This window comes from Ranitomeya variabilis, chromosome 5, assembly GCF_051348905.1.
Source record: "Ranitomeya variabilis isolate aRanVar5 chromosome 5, aRanVar5.hap1, whole genome shotgun sequence".
NCBI lineage: Eukaryota > Metazoa > Chordata > Amphibia > Anura > Dendrobatidae > Ranitomeya > Ranitomeya variabilis.
Window position 1 is genome coordinate 408,355,698 of NC_135236.1, and position 23,965 is coordinate 408,379,662.

General features: G+C 41.9%; 1 protein-coding gene across 1 annotated transcript in view; it reads left to right on the top strand.

The window, feature by feature from the left end:
* The window catches only part of NELL2 (neural EGFL like 2), a 473,414-nt gene that overhangs the window by 425,334 nt on the left and 24,115 nt on the right, over positions 1 to 23,965 (top strand). The window contains exons 16-18 of the mRNA XM_077265133.1: positions 10,039 to 10,179; positions 22,983 to 23,176; positions 23,284 to 23,460. Coding sequence (XP_077121248.1) covers positions 10,039 to 10,179; positions 22,983 to 23,176; positions 23,284 to 23,460 — 512 coding nt within the window. The remainder of the gene's footprint in view (positions 1 to 10,038; positions 10,180 to 22,982; positions 23,177 to 23,283; positions 23,461 to 23,965) is intronic.

Genomic DNA, 23,965 nt, shown 5'->3' on the forward strand with positions numbered 1-23,965 from the left:
GCAGAAGGCGATCTAGCAGATGCCCTACCACCACTGAGAATTGATGGACATTCCTTTGACAAGGTTGCTGCTTCCTTCACCACCTCATCATCCGCTCACAGTAACACCTGCACCACCAACGTGAATTCAGGCAAGGTGAAATGTTAGCAGGCAGTTCTGAAATTGATCTGTTTGGGGGACAGACAGACCCCACACTGCACAGGAGCTGTGGACTGGGATCAGAGAACAGATTGATCAGTCCTCAAGCTCAGCCAGTTGGTGAGCGATAAAGGGTAAATCTGGTAGCCGCTCTGGGTCTAGCCGGGTTGAGGAACATCCCTTGTCTGGCACTTGTTCTTAATTTGGTTTTGCAAAGTTTCCTCAAAAATTACCTAGATATGTCTGATCTGTTGGTGAAAGTGCAGGCAGTGTATGAACACTTTCGGCTTTGTCACCCTGCTGCTTTCCTGTCTATGTTGCAGCATCACTTCTCTCTTCCTTCTCACTACCTCTTATGCAATGTAACACCGAGGTGGAACTCCATCCTGCATATGCTGGAGAGACTGTGTGAGCAGCAGCAGGCAATTGTACACTTTCAGCTGCAGCAGGTGAGTTGCTCTTCAGAACAACCACACTACATAACCAATGACTGGGCCTCCATGTGCGACGTGTGTGCCATGTTGCTCTTCTTTGAATATTCCAGCAACATGGCCAGCGCTCATGATACCATCATCAGAGTTATGATACCAATTGTTTGTCTGCTATAAAAAACACTACAGGCAATGATGCATAAGGAAGAGGGAGAGCAGGAAGAGGAGCAGGAGGAACAGGGAACAAGTGTTGTCAGGTGGGTCATCATCACAAGTGTAGAACCAGGGGACAGTAATGGAGAAGGAGGAAGACGAGGAGGTGGAGCAACAGCTGTGTTTCCAGCAGAGTGGCTTGCAGAGCAGTTCTTGTACACCACTGGAGCATGGATGGGGGGATAGTGAGGATACAGGCTATACACCTCCCACCGAGGACAGCCTATTGTTGATTCTTGGCAACATAAAACACATGAGTCAATAAAAGCTGCAGTGCCTGTTCAATTACAGTCCAGTTGCTCATATTTGCAGCAGTGCAAATTATTGCTGACCAGCCTGCTGGATGCCCGTCAATGGAGCGGGATCTAACAATGCAGCAATACAAGAAGACGCTTATACAGAAACTACTGATGGCTTTCCCACCTGACAGTGGATGCACAGTGGAAGAACAAGGCAGATGGGGAGGAAGAAGTCGCCCACGCAGCTTTGACACCTCCTCCACCAACAAAGGCAGGGTTAGCATAGTTGCAATGTGGCAAAATTTCATAAGCACTCAACAACATACAGCACGATTAAGTGATACTGCCCACATTAGCAGGACACAGCATTTACAGAACATTATGGAAGAGTACGTTTCCACACATACAGCTCTGGCAAAAATTAAGAGACCACTGCAAAATGTTCAGTTTGTCTGATTTTTCTCTTTATAGGTATATTTTTGAGTAAAATGTAAATTGTTCATTTATTCTATAAACTTCTGGTGTCTCCTAATTTCCAAGCAATAAATTTTTTATTTTTTTCCAAAAAGGAACAATGGTCAAAATAAAAAACCAGGCCTTTCAGACCTCAAATCATGCAAAGAAAACAAGTTCATAATCATTTAGAAACAACAATACTAATGTTTTAACTCAGAAAGAGTTCAGAAATCAATATTTTGTAGAATAACCATGATTTCTAATCACAGCTTTCATGCGTCTTGGCATGCTTTCCACCAGTCTTTCACACTGCTTTTGGCGCAAAAAATTTAAGCAGTGCTTCTTTGTTTGATGACTTGTGACTATCCATCATCCTCTCAGAGGTTTTCAATGCAGTTATTCAGTCTGGAGATTGGGCTGCCCATGACAGAGTTTTGATGTGGTGGTCTCTTAATTTTTGCCAGAGCTGTATATCCATGTACAAACTGATGGGTCTGCCCCATTTAACTATTGGGTGTCAAAATTGGAGATCTTACCCTGAATGCCTTGGAGAATGCTGGCCAGCCTTGCAGCAGTTGTGATGTTGGAGCGTTTCTTTAACACCGCAGGTGGTGTCATCACAGACAGGCGCATCTGCCTGTCCGCAGACAATGTGTGCAAGATAACATTCCTAAAAACGAAACAAAAGGTGCATCATAAAGGACATGACCGTACCTTTGGCTAACTAGACAATTATACCAGCCACACCCAGCCATGGCTACACTGTAGTTTGAATTTGTTTCATTTCGTTGCATGCCAAAATATGAGCAAAACCCTAAAAAATGTAAAATAGTGTTGGCCCCATCTTCCACGTATAGCACCACGTTCACCTCCACTTGAACCACTGCATCATAGTTTTATATTTTATTTTTGTTAATTTTTGTTTAATAATTTTTTTATTTGTTATTTTAAGTGAGAACTTTCTCACGATGGTAGCGGTCACGTCAGTGAAGTGACTGGGGTTCTTCAGCTATGAACTCCGGTGACCTTTCTTAAGTCAGTGTTGCACAAAGCAGGAGTGTAATCACACTCTTGTTTTAGTGTGTTCTGGCTGGCTTGTTGAGTGATCGCATCATGCCAGAGCTCAACAAACCACCCATATGTAGCAGAGCTGGACTTCTTTTTGGACAGATATGAATTATTTTCTCTTCGGACAAGTAAGTGAGCAATAAAGTGGTTTATTATTTTTATTTTACAGAAATAAATGGGAAGAAGAGGGACTTTATTTTGGCTGTGTAATTCTTACAATCTGACTATGCGGTTAGTAATGAGGGTGTCTTATAGATGCCTCTCCATAACTAACCTGTGGGTTTGATGTCAGCTGACATTACAAAGAAAACACCGTGTGCACTGCTATTTTTTGGTGCAGAGACTAGGTACCCAAATCCTTCAATAGACAGTAAAAGAAGTCTCGCACTCAACTTAAATACAGGTATTTTTGCAGGTTTATTGGTACTGAAGTAGCACTGGAGAAACGTTTCAGCCTTAACTAGGCTTTCATCAGTCACTACAACATTCAAAGTGAAAAAAATATATAATACAGTGTATAGAAAACAACTAGGTACATAAAATGAAACAAAGTATATACAATTTACAAACAGAGCCATATTTGTAACATAATCCAAAGATTCATGACAGAGTATAACCATATACAATATTCTCGCTTAGTGCGGCGATCAAGAGATCAATTGGGAGAAACATATCTAAGGAGAAACACGTACCGTGCTGTGTCTTTAGAAGTGTGTGGACAATTCTAACAGTTGAGACGCAGATCATACGTGTAGCCTGAAGTGGCGTGGTAGAAGAGGACAATAGTTCACAACTGTGTATCAGGTGAGGACACAGCTAGTAGTGCACTAAGAAAGATAGTGGTACTTACAATAGTGACCGCCTTGTGGAAGCGTATGGTAGTTTATCAATCGGACCTGAGAAAGCTGTGGGGTAACAGTGATGAAGATGGTATAAGGAAGGAGTGTGAGTCTGTATCAGCAGTATATTACAATGTCAAATATATGAAAAATATATGAAAACCCCCCTTCTAATGTGATTACCTCAGATGGACTTGCCCAGGTTTAGGGTAATAGTTTCAAAGGGCGACCTGTTATGGAATCCGCTAAAAAATGGAATAAAGGGACTAACTATTGCATAAAGTGGATTACCGGTTCCGTGTCTTTAAATGTCAGGAGACATAACATACCTGGAGGGAAGCCGCTGTGGAGTGTGATCCTCGCAGACGTGGTGTCCACCGCTAGTCTGGGAATAATATGGGAGTCGTGCTATTTAAATCCCTGGGTGTGTGTCATAGCAAAGCGCTCTGACCGGAAGTGACGTCGTACTACCGCGGCCAAACCGGAAATGCATGACCATGCGTGTCACCTGGAGAGTATGCGTTCAACAGTGTCGGCGGTAATGAATTTGGCTGAAAAGTTAGATATCACGTTGTTATAAAGTTACATGATGTTATGGCCGATGTGTGGGCATGTGAAATGTGGTATTTGTAAAAAAAACCTGGTAATTGAATATAGTAGTAATGTATGGGCGGACCGATAGGGAGGTAGGAGTAAACAGTGGGGGCGTGACATAGTTGCTACAGTCAGTGCTGGAAGAATGGATAGAAGGTAATCACAAAGTAACTAGGAATGAATCCCACAAAGGAGCTTACTGTCTACGGGAGTCTGTATAGATATATGGGTATATAGAGCGCAACTTAGGGCCGTGAGTGATGCATGGTGGTACATAAAAGTGGATATAATTGAATATACACAACACGAGTGCCAACAGAGAGGATGGATCTCAAGGTGGTCCATAGTGCATAGTGGCACTGTGAGTAGTGATTGATCCGGTGGAAATTCGTGCCGTGTCAGACATCATTAATTTAGATGATGCTAGAAGATAAAAGTAGATGTCAGTCCAAAACGTCATAACACATATGCAATAACAGATTTAGAACATACTGCGGTGGTACCAACCAGATCAACAATGCCTTTAGATAAATGCAGATAACTCATATTCCCTGTTGAGTCCTTTTGGGGACAATGTATCCAAAGAGTGAATCCAATATGCCTCGCGTTTTTTAAGCATAAGTACTCTGTTACCCCCCCCCTACGTTGTATAGGGACATGTTCCAAGACCTGAAATCTTAACTGTGAAACACTATGTCCTGATGCGTGGAAGTGATGGGGTAATGGTAGTAAGAGATTGTTACAGCGTATGGTAGATTTATGCTTGGATACTCGATCTCTAATGGGTTGTGTCGTCTCTCCTACGTACAATAAGCCACAAGGGCACTTGATTACGTACACTACGTAGGCTGAGCTGCATGTAAAATAACCTCGAATTTTAAACTCCTTGCCGGAGTATGGATGTCTGACTACATTCCCTTTCAATACATTGTTACACTGGACACAGTTCAAGCAGGGGAAAGTGCCTTCCCTTGGTGTGCCCAGGAAGCTCTGTCTCGTAACGGTCTTAGTGCCAATATCCGCTTTGACTAGGTTGTCCCTCAGACTTGGGGCTCTTTTGAAGCAGGGAAGGAACGGTTGTTGAAATTCCTTGACTTTGGGAAAGGCATTGGAGAGGATTGACCAGTTACTACGTATTGCCCTATGTAGTTTGTACATATAGGGATGGAACGAGTGTACAAAGGGGATACGTGAAGTGGTGTCCATCCTTGGTCTATTGGTAGTGGTTCTGGATGTTTCTAGAAGGGATGAGGGATAGCCCCTGGCCCTGAATTTTTTCGTCATTTCCTGTATACGTAGTTCTCTAGTATCACTGTTGGAAACTATGCGCTGTACCCTTTGATATTGTGCTTTGGGTATGGATTTCTTGGTTGATGGGGGATGAAGACTTTGGAAGTGTAACAGACTGTTACGGTCTGTACTCTTAGAATATAAATCGGTACTAAGGAGACCACTTGTGTCTTTTACCACCAGAGTGTCCAAGAAGTTCATGTTCCACATGTGATAATTCATGGTGAATGTGATGCCTGGCCAGGAGACGTTCAAGAATGATAGAAAGGTATGGAGGGTCTCTTCAGAGCCCTGCCATATACAGAAAACATCATCTATATATTTCTTCCATATGATGACATTATCCTTAAAAAGAGGGTTTAGGTATATACTACTCTCCTCAAAATGGACCATATACGCATTTGCGTACGGGGTGCTACGTGTGATCCCATCGCGGTCCCCCGTTTTTGTAGGTAGAACGTGTCTTCAAAAAGGAAGAAGTTGGAGGTAAGTATAGTTCTTAAGAGGTCAATACATAGTGATGTCTGGTCTATGTCCCTATTGGTGCTTTCGAGTAAATGGTGGACAGAAAGGATGCCCTCCTCGTGGGGAATCGAGGTGTATAAATCCGTCACATCAAAGGTCACCAAGAGGGCATCGACTGGAACAATATTAATTTCTCCAATCAGTCGTAGAAAGGAACCCGTGTCCAGTAAAAAAGATTTTGACTCTTGTATAAGAGGGGTGAGTACCCGCTCAACATATCTAGCCAAAGGGGACAATATCGAGTCTGTGGAGGCCACTATGGGTCTCCCTGGTGGATTCTCGAGATTTTTATGAACCTTAGGCAGTGTGTAGAAGACAGGTATAATAGGATTAGGGTTCAGGAGAAAGCTACAAGTCTTCTGGTCTAGTACTCCCAGATCCGTATATTTGTGGAGGATAGTTTCGATGGTGTGGCGAATCTCGTATGAGGGATCCCTATCCAATACCTGGTAGACGGACTTGTCACTCAGTTGTCTCATTATTTCAGCTAGGTATTTAGCCCTGTCCATAACAACCAATGCCTCTCCCTTGTCTGCCGGTTTCATAATGATGGACTGGTCCCCCTGAAGATTTTTAAGAGAGTGTCTCTCTTCCACCGTTAAATTCGGAGGATAGAAAAGATTGCCTCTTTCAATATCTCCCCTCAGGGATGTGAATGCATCCTGTACGAAACGTTTTCATATATTTTTCATATATTTGACATTGTAATATACTGCTGATACAGACTCACACTCCTTTCTTATACCATCTTCATCACTGTTACCCCACAGCTTTCTCAGGTCTCGATTGATAAACTACCATACGCTTCCACAAGGCGGTCACTATTGTAAGTACCACTATCTTTCTTAGTGCACTACTAGCTGTGTCCTCACCTGATACACAATTGTGAACTATTGTCCTCTTCTACCACGCCACTTCAGGGTACACGTATGATCTGCGTCTCAACTGTTAGAATTGTCCACACACTTCTAAAGATACAGCACGGTACGTGTTTCTCCTTAGATATGTTTCTCCCAATTGATCTCTTGATCGCCGCACTAAGCGAGAATATTGTATATGGTTATACTCTGTCATGAATCTTTGGATTATGTTACAAATATGGCTCTGTTTGTAAATTGTATATACTTTGTTTCATTTTATGTACCTGGTTGTTTTCTATACACTGTATTATATATTTTTTTCACTTTGAATGTTGTAGTGACTGATGAAAGCCTAGTTAAGGCTGAAACGTTTCTCCAGTGCTACTTCAGTACCAATAAACCTGCAAAAATACCTGTATTTAAGTTGAGTGCGAGACTTCTTTTACTGTTTAGCTGACATTACAAAGCTGACATCAACCCCATCAACTATTACCCCTCTTTCCACCACACCAGGCGAAATGGGAAGAGTCAGGAAAAGCTTTTCTAGGGTGGCTGCGGGCTTCTATTTTTTGGCTGAAGGGGGCCAATATCCATGGCCCCTTCCCAGTCTGAGATTATCAGCCCCCAGCTGTCTGCTTTAGCTTGGCTGGTTGTCAAAAATGGGGGGACCCTACGCTGTTTTTTAAATTATTTATTTAATTTTTTTTTAAAGAATAACAGCCTGAGGATGCCTCTCTTTTTGATAACCAGCCAAGATAACGCTAACAGTGAGGGCTGCAGCCCACAGCAGTTGGTTTTGCCTGCCCTGGTTGTCAAAAATAGAGGGGACCGCATTTTTTTTTGTATTTACTTGTCGCACAGGCACTGGATGGATAATACTCTCATCTTCGTACACCTGCTCTCACTGCTGTCAGTGAGAGCAGGCGTACAATGATGAGAGTAGTGCTAACGCCTGTGAGTAGTGGTAACCTTTTTACTGCCAGTCAGAACACCTGGCTCACACGCTCACATGAACTTACTGCCGATTAGAGCCGGAGTTTCTTGCGCTGTCACATAGATGACAGTGTAGGAAACACCCGATTGTTGGGCTGCCGAACCCGAACAGTAACGTGAACTTCCTGGAGAAGTCAGCGTTTGGGGTCCATGCACAGACACAAGGTGTTGGGTACGGTCCCCGAACTTTACCATTCGGGTTCGCCCACTACTAATTACTAGTTCTGAGTGTAATGATAACAATAAAGATTACTATGCAGTAAAAGTGGATGTGAATATTCTGAGGGTGAACACTTAGTCTGACACTTTTTTCTTGAAGCAATGTCAAAGCAATGTTAAATAAGTAATATTTTATCTACAGTGTATAGGAAGAAAAACCTGAAACCATGGGTGTTTTTCTAATCATGGTAGCCATAGATTAGCTTTTTGGTGGCCATATAACCCATATTGCTTTAGATAGACTTTCGGTTTGAATCATCTAATATTCTGCCATTCAGTTTAATATACTATCAGTTGATGACCATAGTGATTTATGATATTTGTATTATGTGTTATGGAAAACAAATAAATTTTGTTTGTGAAAAATATGAGTTTATAGTTGGTATATAATTGTGTTTCCCAAACTCCAATCCTCACGGCCCCAACAGATCATGTTTTCAGGATTTCCTCAGGTGGTGAAATTATTATCAGAAGGGTCCACAGGTTCTCTCACCTGATCAATACCGAGAAAATCCTGAAAACCTGATCTGTTGGGGACCGTGAAGACTGGAGTTTGGGAAACACTGGTGTATAGCCATCTGAAAAGGGGTAGTCTACTGCTACTATGATATTGATGACCTTTCCTTTGGTGGCTCAGTAGTTAGCCCTGCTGCTTTTGAATGCTGGAGATAAGCATTCAAATCTCACCAAGAACAACATCTGCAAGGAGTTAAGGTACCTTCACACGAAGCGACGCTGCAGCGATAGCGACAACGATGCCGATCGCTGCAGCGTCGCTGTTTGGTCGCTGGAGAGCTGTCACACAGACCGCTCTCCAGCGACCAACGATGCCGAGGTCCCCGGGTAACCAGGGTAAACATCGGGTTGCTAAGAGCAGGGCCGCGCTTAGTAACCCAATGTTTACCCTGGTTACCAGCGTAAAAGTAAAAAAAACAAACAGTACATACTCACCTGTGCGTCCCCCAGCATCTGCTTCCTGATACTGACTGAGCTCCGGCCCTAACAGCACAGCGGTGACGTCACCGCTGTGCTTTCACTTTCACTTTAGGGCCGGCGCTCAGTAAGTGTCAGGAAGCGGACGGCAGGGGACGCGCAGGTGAGTATGTAGTGTTTGTTTTTTTTACTTTTACGCTGGTAACCAGGGTAAACATCGGGTTACTAAGCGCGGCCCTGCGCTTGGTAACCCGATGTTTACCCTGGTTACCAGTGTAAAACATCGCTGGTATCGTTGCTTTTGGTGTCAAACACAACGATACACGGCGATCGGATGACCAAATAAAGTTCTGGACTTTATTCAGCGACCAGCGACATCACAGCAGGATCCTGATCGCTGCTGCGTGTCAAACTAAACGATATCGCTAGCGAGGACGCTGCAACGTCACGGATCGCTAGCGATATCGTTACAAAGTCGTTTCGCGTGAAGGTACCTTTAAAGACATACTGATAGGGAACTTTGATTGTGAGCCCTAATAGGGACAGTGATTATGATGACTCTAAAGTGCTGTGAAATTAATGGTGCCATGAAAGTGAGTAAAATTAATCAATGTTGAGCCAACATCCAGCACCCTGACTGATCAGCTGTTCCAACTGCAGGCAGTGGCCAGATAAAAACAGAATATTGTGTTGTACAGTACATCAGAGCTCTGAACACAGTTTAGTGGCTGCTCTCGGGTACTCCAGATCATCTCCTATTCAAATGATAGACTAGCTGACGCAGTTCCCGGTCACCAAGCAGTCACTAAACAGAGTGAAGAGCTGTGAGGTTCACATCTGGACACCTTTTTTTCCAGCCGCCAACAACAGTTATTCATTGAAGATGCCGGATGTCAGACTCCCACCGGTCTGATCTTGATGACCTATGCAATATGATAGTAGTGGACAACCCCTTAGAGAAAAAATGATTGATGTATCCCTGCCCTAAGGAGAGTTTTGTTATTTTGTTTTAGTGAATGAATACAAAATTACACAAGTATTACATTTTTGTTCCACATCCCTAAAACCATGAGAGATAAAGGGATTTTCTTGTCCATAGATGGAGGAATAGATGAGCCAGTATTTGTTCACACCTGTAAGTCATTGACCTGGGATACAAAGTAATCAAAGATAATGTAACTCTGTGTATCGTTCTGCTCACGGACTAAGCTGATTTACTTTTTTTGTGTTCACTCATTAGACATTGATGAATGTGCCGAAGGATTTGTTCAGTGTGACAGCCGTGCTAACTGCATTAACCTACCAGGCTGGTACCACTGTGAATGCAGAGACGGCTACCATGACAATGGGATGTTCTCCCTGGGAGGAGAGTCATGCGAAGGTCAGTACTCATTCCCAGTGCTTCAAAGGTCTTTGTGAGATAAAGTATAAGGCATGAAACATCATAACACAATAACAGCTTTATGTTAAGGATCATTTTCTATGCATATGAAACAATTTTCAGTTCCGTAAAAGATGGAATCAGACTTTTTAAATATGATTTTGTGGGGTTTAGAAAGAGAGATGAACATTTCTGTTTACAGTTGGGCCATTCCTTTAGCACTACAAATATGATGAAGAAAGACTCCATAGGTTCTGCTCTGCCTATTCATGCAGGAAAGAGAGAGAGGATTAGTGAAAATGTATTTATTTCATGTCCCTGAATCTCTCCTCTGTAAAACCACATAAATAAAAGGCTAAGTAACACTATGTGGTGCTTCCATCTGAAGTACAAATGATATTCTTTCTGGTGACTGAATAGGCCTCTAGGAGAAATAAAATCAATTACAATGGCAATACAACTAAATGCAGCACTATCCTTTAAAGTCAGGTGCTGTACAAGGATTAATGGTAAAAGAAATGAAAACCAACCGCTGATTCAAAAATGTTCCCCGATGCAATGTTCATAATAATCCAGATGTATAACGCACAATACACACTGTAACTTTGGATCCATGGAAATCTGGAGATGCATATTAATTAGTGCTGAAGATTCTCTCTTCTATTAAGCTAGATGCATTTTAATGAATTTCTTTCTCATGCTTTCAAGAGGCAGAAATCCATGTGTGCGCATAGCATTAATTTCAAGTGGAAGTTAGAAATGGAACCTCATGGGTTCTGTCTAAATTTAGCCTTATTAATATGGCTAATAACTATCGATTTGATGCTTTTATTTCTTGCATTAATACTATAATATTTTGGGTTATTTTTATTCAGGAAATTGTGTCCTTTTTATGTTAACTCAATAAGCATATTTAACAAAAAGTTCTTCCAAGTTCCAGCTTCACAAAGTACATTATCTGGTTTCTGTTAAAGATGTTGTCCAGTGCATTAACATTGATGGCCTACCCTTAGAATAGGTCATTAATGTCTGATCGGTGGGGGTGCAACGCTGGGCGCACTCGTTGATCAGTTGTTGCTGTGGTCGGCTATAGAGGCTACAACCGGGTATTGTACATCTGCCCCCTTTTCAAATCAATAGGGGGTGGATGTGCAGTACCTGGCCGCGGCCGCTACTTTGTCAACGGAGCTGCACTGAGCAATTCTGGCCTCTGCTGACAGTGGGAACAGCAGCCCCACTGAGCAGACATTGATGACCTATCGAAAGGTTGGCCCATCAGTGTTAAAGTAATGGACAACCTCTTTAAATACTCTTCTATCTTGTATAGAGAAGAGAGCTGCATTTCAGGTATACACTTTTATCACAGATACAACTTGTGATTTAACCCCTTTCTGACATATGACGCACTATCCCGTCGAGGTGACCTGGGACTTAATTCCCAGGGACGGTATAGTATGTCATGGGCGAACAGCCGCCCTGATTATTACAGCTGACATCCGGCACTATGTGCCAGGAGCAGTCACAGACCACTCCCGGCACATTAAACCCCAGAACACTGCGTTCAAAATTGATCACAGCATTCCGGCGGCATAGGAAAGCATCGCGCAGGGAGGGGGCTCCCTGCATGCTTCCCTGAGACCCTCGGAACAACACGATGTGATCGCGTTGTTCCGAGCATCTACTCCCTGCAGGCTCCGGATCCAAGATGGCCGCGGGGCTCCTTCTGGGTCCTGCAGGGAGGTGGCTTGCAAGCCCCTGCTGAGAGCAAGCGCTAGCAAGCCTGCAGCACTGCCTGTCAGATTGCTGATCTGACACAGTGCTTTGCAAAGTGCCAGATCAGCGATCTGACACTATACAACCATGTCCCACCCTGGAACAAAATAAAAAAGTTAAAAAATATATATATTTACATGTGTAAAAAAAATAAATAAATTCCTAAATAAATAAAAAATATATATTGTTCCAATAAATACATTTTTTTATCTAAATATAAAAAAAATAAAAGTACACATATTTAATATCGCCGTGTCCGTAACGACCCGACCTATAAAACTGCCCCACTAATTAACCCCTTCAGTGAACACCGTAAAAAAGAACAAAAAAACAATCATATCATACCGCCAAACAAAAAGTGGAATAACACGTTATCAAAAAGACGGATATAAATAAACATGGTACCGCTGAAAACGACATCTTGTCCCGCAAAAAATGAGATGCCATACAGCGTCATTAGCAAAAAAATAAAAAGTTATAGTCCTCAGAATAAAGTGATGCAAAAATAATTATTTTTTATATAAAATAGTCTTTATCATATAAAAGTGCCAAAACATAAAAAAAATATAAATGAGGTATCGCTGTAATTGTACTGACCCGAAAAATAAAACTGCTTTATCAATTTTACCAAACGTGGAACGGTATAAATGCCCCCCACCCCCCCCCCCCCCAAAAAAAAAAGAAATTCATGAATAGCTGTTTTTTGGTCATTCTGCCTCACAACAATCAGAACAAAAAGCGATCAAAAAAGGTCACGTGCCGGAAAATGTTACCAATAAACACGACAACTTGTCCCACGTAAATCAAGACCTCACATGACTCTGTGGACCAAAATATGGAAAAACTATAGCTCTCAAAATGTGGAGACTATGTGGAGGCAATAAAAAGCGTCTTTTAGTGTGTGACAGCTGCCAATCATAAAAATCTGCTAAAAAATGCTATAAATAGTAAATCAAATCCCCCTTCATCACCCCCTTGGTTAGGGAAAAAATAATAAAGTAAGAAAAATGTATTAATTTCCATTTTCCCATTAGGGTTAGGGTTGGGGCTAAAGTTAGGGTTAGGGCTACAGTTAGGGTTGGGGCTACAGTTAGGGTTGGGGCTAAAGTTAGGGTTAGGATTGGGGCTAAAGTTAGGGGTAGGGTTGGGGGTAAAGTTAGGGTTTGGATTACATTTACTGTTGGGATTAGGGGTAGCGGTGTTTCAGGGTTAGGGGTGTGCTTAGAGTTATGGTTGGGATTAGGATTAGGGGTGTGTTGGGGTTAGGGGTGTGTTGGGGCTAGGGGTGTGGTTGGGATTAGGGTTAGGGGCGTGTTCGGGTTAGAGGTGTAGTTAGGGTTATAGTTAGGGTTGGGATTAGGATTAGGGGTGTTAGGGCTAGTGGAATGCACCAAATAATAAAGAGGTAGATATGAGATGCGTTCGCAGCCAGGGGTCCACCATGCAGAGATGGTACCTGCTGCTGAGTAATGGCAGATGGACACTTGCTCATATGTGGGTTAGACTTCACCCAGTGTGTATGGAGGCAAACTCTGTTGCTTCACAGAGTCACCAAAATACACTGTGCCCTGTTAGCAGTCAAAGGGTGCAGCTGCAAGACACTAGTGGGATCCCTATGAATCACCCCCACTAAACTGGTGATTGGACTCACTCTGACCCTCAGTGGCTTTTGAGCCCGCGCCTGAGGACACCCCGAGTCTGATGCAGAGTCAAAGCCGGAATTCCCACCGTACACTCACAGGCTTTCAGGAAAATGCACAGATTGAGCCCTATGCTGTACAGACGGGCACTGCAAAAAGGCACTGTAACGTGTGCTACGTGTGCAGGTAGCACTGTCGGGTGCTAGATAGCTACCACCATTCGTGAACAGTCAACAACACAAGGAATGGGAATGATTAAGGAGCTTTCATCCATCGACAGTCATTCATCTACACACACACGTTATCAAGTTTATACTAGCACATGGCCGTGCGGCCATGCGAACCTTTTATAGCTGTAGCTCTCAAGGACCTTCCTAATGGTCCAATAGGAGCTGCTACAGGACCTGAGCATGTGACCCCCGACCTCCAATGGGAGGTCATCCCGTGGGCATGCTCAGTATGGGAAAAGCAGGACTTAGTCCCTGAAATGCCTGCTCACTGCTGATCAGCACTGGCTTTCAAAGTAGAGCCTGGAAAGGCAGCAGTAACCAAGCACACAGTATCAGCTTGAGCCAGACGCTGGGACCGACGTCTCCGCTGAGCAGGCTCCACTGCGGCTGGAGGAGAATGGGAGACCGCAGCGGACATGGTTCGAGATCCCCCCGGTGCAGCGGTGGGAACTCGACTCCTAACAAGGGGTGTGTTTAGGTTGGGGTTTCAGTTAGAATTGCCAGGTTTCCACTGTTTAGGCACATCAGGGGCTCTCCAAATGTGACCTGGTGTCCTATCTCAATTCCAGTAAATTTTGCATTGAAAAGTCAAATGGCGCTCCTTCCCTTCCGAGCTCTGCAATGCGCCCAAACAGTGGTTCCCCCCACATGTGGGGTATCAGTGTACTCAGCACAAATTGCACAACAACTTTTGGGTTCCAATTTCTCCTGTTACCCTTGGGAAAATACAAAACTGGGGGCTAAAATGTAATTTTTGTGGAAAAAAAGATTGTTTATTTTCACAGCTCCACGTTATAAACTGTAGGGAAACACTTGGGGGTTCAAAGTTCTCACAACACATCGAGATAAGTTCCTATGGGGGTCTAGTTTCCAATATGAGGTCACTTGTGGGGGGTTTCAACTGTTTAGGTACATCAGAGGTTCTGCAAACGCAATGTGATGCCTGCAATGTGACGCAATAAGTCTGCATTTCAAATGGCGCTCCTTCCCTTCTGAGCTCTGCCATGCGCCCAAACAGACAGCTTTTACCCCCACATATGGGGTATCAGTGTACTCAGGACAAATTGGACAACTTTTGGGGTTCAATTTCTCCTGTTGGTAAAATAAAACAAATTGGAGCTCAAACAAATTTTTTGTGAAAAAAAGTTAAATGTTCATTTTTTTTTTAAACATTCCAAAAATTCCTGTGAAACACCTGAAGGGTTAATAAACTTCTTGAATGTGGTTTTGAGCACCTTGAGGGGTACAGTTTTTAGAATGGTGTCACACTTGGGTATTTTCTATCATATAGACCCCTCAAAGTGACTTCAAATGTGATGTGGTCCCTAAAAAAAATGGTGTTGTAAAAATGAGAAATTGCTGGTCAACTTTTAACCCTTATAACTCCCTAACAAAAAAAAAATTTGGTTCCAAAATTGTGCTGATGTAAAGTAGACATGTGGGAAATGTTACTTATTAAGTATTTTGTGTGACATACTGTATCTCTGTGATTTAAGGGCACAAAAATTCAAAGTTGGAAAACTGCGAAATTTTTAAAATTTTTGCTAAATTTCCGTTTTTTTCACAAATAAATGCAGGTAATATAAAAGAAAGTTTACCAGTATCATGAAGCACAATATGTCACGAGAAAGCAGTGTCAGAATTATCAGGATCCATTGAAGCGTTCCAGAGTTATAACCCCATAAAGGGACAGTGGTCAGAATTGTAAAAATTGGCCTGGTCATTAACGTGCAAACCACCCTTGGGGGTTAAGGGGTTAAAGGCCAAACAATGGGGCCAATATTTTGTACTGAGTCTATCCAAAAATTGCAATCCAATCCTACATAGCCAAGAGACTCCCCCACTGTAAATAATACATAAATCGTTATTAAGTCATGATTACTCTGAAATTTTCAAATAAAAGACATAAAAAATAAAAGAGGAAAACATAATCCAGGATAAAGAATGGAGCATACTGCGATGTTATAAAAAGCTCATTGCTGTGGGAGTACAATTACATAAACAGTTATTGGTAGGAGGAAAACTAGTAAAATATACATCCAGTGTACACCGTTAGGCCTATTTCAATGAAAGTGCAAATGCAGCAAAGGGAAAAAAATTCCTTAAAACATCAATCAGGAAATATTTTGTATAAGGATAGTGCTATCAACACATTTCCACACCAAATCTAAGCTGATAGAAATAAATTAGAAAAAAACCTTCTAAGTTTATAAGGGTATGCTCCCACATACACAAACGAATAGTCAGCTCACCTGAATATTGGCTATTCCTCATCTGTTCCTGCGCGAAAAGGTTGAGCAATCAGTAAACAGAAAAATACGATGAATCCAGCAGGAATGTAAATTAAAATTTGTATATTTATTTCTCCATTTTAAAAATTCTTTGACTTTCTATGGTAAATCACTTAAAAATAGTAATATCTTACACCATTACGCACATTTAGCAGTAGTTGTCTGACGTGTTTCGACTGATGTCTTAAGGCCCCGTCTCACTAAGCGATTTACCAACGATCACGACCAGCGATACGACCTGGCCGTGATCGTTGGTAAGTCGCTGTGTGGTCGCTGGGGAGCTGTCACACACACAGCTCTCTCCAGCGACCAACGATCAGGGGAACGACTTCGGCATCGTTGAAACTGTCTTCAACGATGCCGAAGTCCCCCTGCAGCACCCGGGTAACCAGGGTAAACATCGGGTTACTAAGCGCAGGGCCGCGCTTAGTAACCCGATGTTTACCCTGGTTACCAAAAAAACAAACAGTACATACTCGCCTTTCGGTGTCCAGGTCCCTTGCCGTCTGCTTCCTGCTCTGACTGAGATCCGGCCGTACAGCGAGAGCAGAGCGCAGCGGTGACGTCACTGCTGTGCTCTCACTTCTCACTGTACGGCGGCTCAGTCAGAGCAGGAAGCAGACGGCAAGGGACCTGGACACCGGAATGTGAGTATGTACTGTTTGTTTTTTTTTACATTTACGCTGGTAACCAGGGTAAACATCGGGTTACTAAGCGCGGCCCTGCGCTTAGTAACCCGATGTTTACCCTGGTTACCAGTGAAGACATCGCTGGATCGGTGTCACACACACCGATTCAGCGATGTCAGCGGGGCCTCAACGACCAAAAAAAGGTCCAGGCCATTCCGACACGACCAGCGATCTCGCAGCAGGGGCCTGATCGCTGGTACGTGTCACACATAGCGAGATCGCTATGGAGGTCGCTGTTGCGTCACAAAACTTGTGACTCAGCAGCGATCTCGCTAGCGATCTCGCTATGTGAGACGGGGCCTTTAATCATGGCATGTCTGGAGTGAAACTGAACAGTTCTTATACTTCTTTCTCTGGAATCATCACAACTGATTCTGTTGTATTAATTGTCTTGCATGAAGCACCCCCAGCTTGCTGCAACATTGCAAGTTCCAAAATTAAAACTAAAAAAAGGGGAAAGGGAGGGAACAAAACTATATACATGTAGTATGTTAAAAACATGAAGAAAATATATGTATACATGATTGGACATTAAATTAAAGAAGAAAATCATCAATATTGTAAGGTTAGATCTTGTCTGGAGTTCAGACAATGTTGATTTCTGGTCTCCAAGGTGAAGATCCAGAAGGATTCTCTGTTTAATAGTTTACTTCTGTGATCTCCTCCTCTTTGTGATTTGTATACCTTTTCTATAGCACAGAAAGAAAATGCCGCTGTCACCCTTGTGCACATTGGCAAAATGCTTCGATACTGAGGGCGATGAGAATGCTGTTGAATTGGTTGCATCTGACAAATGTCAGCGAATCCTTGTTTTTAATGTGCACATTGTGCACCCTATGTATTGCAATTTGCATATGGTCCATTCAATCAAATATACCACATAAGTATCATTACAATTCAACATTTGTCAGATTGCAGACGTGATCCGGAGACATCCAACTGAGGCGGTGAGTTATCTTTGTCCCGTGGCCCAAGAGAGGGAGACCCCGGCTTCACCGTCTGCTCTCGGAGCCTGTCCCAAATCATTTCCCTCTGCTGCCACAACCTGCCAACCCACGCCAAAGGAGTCAGAGGTCCCGGGGCGTACAACAGCTCGCCGTGTGCTGGAGGGGAGACACATCACAAGCACCCAGGCATCCCAGGGAACCACATGCCCTGCACACCTTAATGAGAGTCAATTTCCATCTCCAGACCAGCTGGCGTGGATTGCCAATGTGGTGGAGCAAAAGAAGAAAAGTGAGAGGGAGGTCTGGGCCGAGTTGCGCCAGCCAGGAGGTGGCACTATGGCTTGTCGCCGCACCTATGGTCAGTTAACGTATGTGGAGTCGAGCCGAGGATACGGCTTTATTTGTGACGTCGAGACCCATCATAAGGTCTATGTGAACACTGCCTCCGTGAAATTCGGAAAGCTCCTGGAGGAGGGAGACTGGGTCTCATTCTATAAAGAGAACTGTCCTCTGGGCTATTATGCTGTAGCTGTGGCCTTGTGTATCCCGGAAGAAGTGAAGCAGTATGGCAGTATGTGGGACTGAGTGTGGCCTAATCAGACTCCCGCAGAATATTTGTATGTTTTTCAAGCCTCTACCACTTTATTGGGGCAATCCGTGGCTCCTGCGGCTGCAGAGTCACCCCATCCCAAAGTTGGGTAAGTAATGGAAGATTGTTCCGCGTCCTGTCGGGGCAAAAGAGAAGCCCTGCTGTTTTCCCCAGTAGATAGGGGAGTTCCAAGACCAGAGGAGGTCATAAGGACCCGTGTGTGTTCCTTGATTGTCTGTTTTGATGCAGAGGACTGCGAGCTGGATGTTCTTTTACAGAGCCAATGGACTCTTTTGTTTGTTTTTGTTGCACCTTGTTTTTGTTGCTGGAAAGCAGGACTTCTAGAAAAAGTACTGTGTTTTAAGGTACAGGAGCACCACATTCTAAGAAAGGGGGGAGCATCTCCCTTTTGCCAAGAACATTTTTTTAACTCTTTATTATATTAAAGTTTGCAATGGTTGGAAACAACCATATTAGTAGAAAGGGGGAATGTAGGGGAAGTGGTATTATTTTTCCTTTTTCTCCCCTACCCCTGTTTGCACTTCGCCTTTTATTAATGTGTTCATGTACCATGTGATACTGCTACATATTTAATGTATTTTCACTGTGTCTTATAATGCGTACTGCTACGCATAAAGCGTATTACTCTTGTTATATATATATATACAGTATATATATATATATATATATATATATATATATAGCAGTGCCACAACGTTTCTCACCTACAATACGCAAAACAGCACAGAGACAAAACTTCTGGAACAAAGTAATTTGGAGTGATGAGACCAAAATTGAACTTTTTGGCCACAACCATAAACGTTACATTTCAGGAGATGTGACAGCTCTATAAGCCTCTAGTGACACACTGACAGGAGACAATGGCTCCTGCAGTGTTATCACTGAGAGTTCAATGGCCTCTCACTTTACAGCACTGCTGCATGAGAATTTTCCCACGCAGCGGTGCTGCAAGTAATAGTATGAACTATACTGTACTCACAGCAGCGGAGGGATACAGTGCGGAAGGATACCTTCCGTCATTGTATCCCGGAGCCCCTGGAGAGCGGTCACAGGGGAGATCATCGTGGGACACTCATTATTAAATGGATTACACTGGATCAGGGAGTATACTGTTGGTTTATTTTTATTTTTTTTTCAGGTGATTGAGGGCTTTCGGTGACTAGGTGTATGGTGAGTATATACTGTATGTTGTATGTACTGTATGTGTATGTGTTGTTTGTTTTTTTACACTTGAACACAGTAGCCGGATGATGGGACTACTACTGTCCCATCATCCAGCTAGCTGTCACTGTAGCAGGCATAGCCGGATGGGAATAGTAGTCCCATCGGACAATGCCTGCCTACACACAGACCTGCATGCACACACACATACAGCCCCACACACCCACACACACACAGATGCACACAAACACCCACGCACAGCCCCGCACACACACAGTCTCCGCCTACACATGTAGTCTCCACCCACACTCCACCCACACACTCTTCCCCCTCCCGATCTGCAGCATTTCTCGCAGGCACATCCGCAGCAAATCTGCAGATCTTTTTTAAACCTGCAGTTTTGCTGTTTAAGTTTTGGCCTAACACAATGGATGTCAATGGGTGCAGAAATGCTGCAGATCCGCAATAAGAATTGACATGCTGCGAAAAAAAACGCTGCAATTCCGCATGTTTTTTTCCACAGCATGTGCACACCAAATGTCAGTTTCACATAGACTAACATTGCTTGTGCACTACACTGCGGATTTGATGCAATTCCGTGTGTCTAAAAACGCTGCGGAAAAGCATCAAAATCCACAACGTGTGCACATAGCCTAAGACTAGTCCAAATTATCACATTTCATATGAGGAGAATAATCAGCAATGATTATTGACGACTCAAGTGTTAAATGACAATGTTCCTTTCACTAATATTTACACAAACTTTTCAAATTGTAATACTTGTTAACAGCGGATTATAATTCAGTTAGTAGACCTGTGTCTTCAGCCCCCAATACACATTAGACTAACGTCGCTCGAACCTGCTGATATCTCCATGTTCGGCTGACAGTCTAATGTGTATGGAGGTCCTGGACAATTGTTTTTCTTGAGAGTCCAATTTCGGATTGCAGATCCCTTTGTTCTACTGTAGATAAGTCACCACCAGACAGTCAGCCCTCTCATAGAGGACACAGAATGTTTTATCTTTTGAGTGATAGCCATCTAATGTATATGGTGGGCTTAATAAAAATAATTTTAAAGAACTATACATTGTTGTTCACTAGTCTGTCCTCCTCATTCTGTGAAGTGCGATTATTTTGCCTCTTCAAGCGTAGCTGTAGTACCACACAATAATGATTAATCTAACTAAAGTCATGACCAAAGTAGATATCTTTACTGAAAATATATGATAAGCCAAGTGTCAGAGATTGCATGCATTAAAGCTTCGTATTGATCTCCTGATCTAGTAGCTGGACTGAAAATTAAATTTTCTCTATATGGCTTTTAGCCTACTCAAGCAATCCATAGGAAATCTAATTCTAAAATGTAAATAAAAACCTCTGCATTTGATATATGTATGCCTCAGTCATTCTTTATGGAGGTTCAGAGCTCTATTTTATGACTGCCATGTGACCTTCTGATCATTTACCTCTAGTGTACATCCTGAATATTCTGACTTATCTACGGTAATCAGTTGATGCATTTTATGTGCGTCTTTATTTACGTCTTTATTTACTTTGCACTATAAACCTTCAATGAAATAGATGTACTCATTTTCCCTTATGTAAATGTTGCTGCAATCATTTTTATTGATTGAGCCCTTGCTTTATAGTTCTCCTTTCCTCTAGCTTCTCTTGTCTGTATAATAAGGTATGGCACAAATGGCAATCATTTAGATTAAATGTTGATCCATAATTTCATTACTCAGAGAATTAAGCCATCTTGGACGTTTGTGAACATCTAACTTTCCTTCTTTTGGTTAAATATGGGGAAATCTAGGATCATTCGAAATCAATTATTCTTAGCTGTGACATTCTGTTTCTCCTTGTAAAATTGCATATTTTGAGCACAGTTGTCCAAATTGTATAACAACGTGAAAACATGGAGCCTTGTAAAGCTAGAACTTAAAGTTAAATTCAAAACCCAAGTTGGTACGAACCCACCGCAGATCAACTCACCTTGTGAATACCCAATGAATGTTTTATTAAAATATTCATAAATAAATAATACGATTAAACAAATGCAGGAACGCCATTAAGCTCACAGTTTTTTTGCAGTTGCAGTTAAGTAAGGGAGTGAGGCGAAGATTTCAGAGGTGGGCGGTTTACGTTTTGAAGAAGGATGTGAAAGAGTGGTACAGAATAATAAGGAACGTGGCAAGCTCTGCCTTCTCTGTAATTATTATTTTGTACTGGTTCTTCTTTGTTTTAAACATTGGAACTAATTACTATAATAAATATAATAAAAAAAATGTTAGAAATAAGAACAAAAGATAAAAGTATTTATATACTGCAGGGTAGCATTTTCATTAAGTGCCAAAGTAGAGGCTTTGAAATGTATTGCACTGTATAGATACTTTTATTACTTTTTTCATACTATTTGTTGTTTCATCCAGTTGTTTATTTTTGTGTAATACGTTAATAAAGCATTCACTGATTATACTCTATGTATGATGTAAAAACCACGAGTAATGCACATATTCAGCTCACATAAAGCAAAGGCTGGTTTTGCAAGAGTACTCTTTTGTGCTTTGGGTAATATTATGACCATTAATACTAAGTTATGGCCACAATGTTCCAATAAATGATGGACATCTGTTGTGACAGTATGACTGTCAGCTTACTTTCTTCTTCTGTGTGCTCACCCTGAAGGAAAAGCACCTATATCTTCCTGAGCTGCAGTAATTGATGATGTCTGGAACTCTTGATAAAGTGTTTGCATGTTATTTAAAGATTCAAATTCAAAAATTCAGCAGACCACGCCACCTTCTTCTCTTGTTCTATGTTTCTATTCTGATATTTACAGACCCATAGTAGACACTTTCCACGGTGATCAGGGCTCTGCAAAGGCTCCCTCACAGGATCTGTCATAGCCAACATTTTTTGCTATTGTAATGCAGCAATTAGGCCTGGACACCCATGAAATCTGTCACTAGTTCATCATTGATCATCTATGGATTACTTTTGGTAGGTAATAGCCACTGCATACTGGGAATACTGGATCTGACATTTTTAATATGGTCTGATCCAGTTACAATTAGGCAACCATGAGCCTGTTGCCCAATTTCTTAATCCACAGCATTAACCATTAATTAAACATTAATCTAAAACATTAACTCCAAGAACCGGCAGTGTATTTGTTGCCTTGTATATACCACCTTTTCAAACAGTGCAATTACAATAACATAATCGGTAGGATTCATTTCAGATTTTAATGTTTGGTTGATTGGTGAAAATATTTCAGGTAACAAGAATAACGACCTAACATTAAAAAATATTAATTAATTAAAAAAGCAATACTTTAGAATCCTGAAGAAAAAACAATTTGGTTAGCACTGAAATGCTTGATCATTGTAAACGTTCTTGATGAGAAAAACAATGAACTCCAGGCTAGAAGAAGTGACTGTGTTGTGTTTTGTTATAGACATTGATGAATGTGCTACAGGAAGACACAGCTGCAGTAATGATACTGTTTGCTTCAATTTGGATGGCGGATATGATTGTCGATGTCCACATGGTAAAAACTGTTCTGGTGACTGCATACATGAGGGAAAAATCAAGCATAATGGACAAATCTGGGTGTTGGAAAATGATCGATGCTCAGTATGTTCATGCCAGGTTAGTTAAACTGATGTCTCCAGTATTTCAATGTTTTCTATATCCTACTTTTTTAAGAACTCCTGCATAATTAGAATAATTAAATTACTTTTTATGCATTGCCACAGGTGGGTTTGGTAATGTGTCGTCGTATGGTCTGTGATTGTGAAAACCCAACGGTTGACTTGTTTTGCTGTCCTGAATGTGATCCTCGACTCAGCAGTCAATGTCTGCATCAAAGTGGAGACATTACATATAAAAGTGGAGACACCTGGGTACAAAACTGTCAGCAATGCAGATGTTTGGTAAGTGCAGAAAAAAATGCTAATTTCTATGACATTACATCATTCAATTCTGTAGCAAACATACTGAAATAGTGAAGAGAATACTGCTATATCTAAACTGCGCATAGGTTCTACTAGAAATTAATCTCAGAGGAGGACAGAGAAGTAGTTGACAGACTTTAGTTTTCTCCTAATTTTCCTGAAGTCCAATATCTTTTCAGCTGTTTTTTTTGCTCACGGTCTCTTTTTAAAATGTTTCCCAAGTTAAGGCTTCATTCTTCTCCAAACATAACTGGAATTCTTGTCGCTTTCCTCAGTCATAATAATCTTTGCTGCCTCATTTTTGCAATAAAAAGTAAATAAAGTCAAAAATCCATTGAATGTCTCATGGAAAACACGGAGTCTCAAAGTTTTTGTTTTTCCTTTTTCTGCAATGTGTAACTTCATAGCATCTTAAGTAGGGCTTTAGGACTTTATAAAAACTTGTAGGTTGAGCCAAAGCGTTGAACTCTACATATCTTAGATT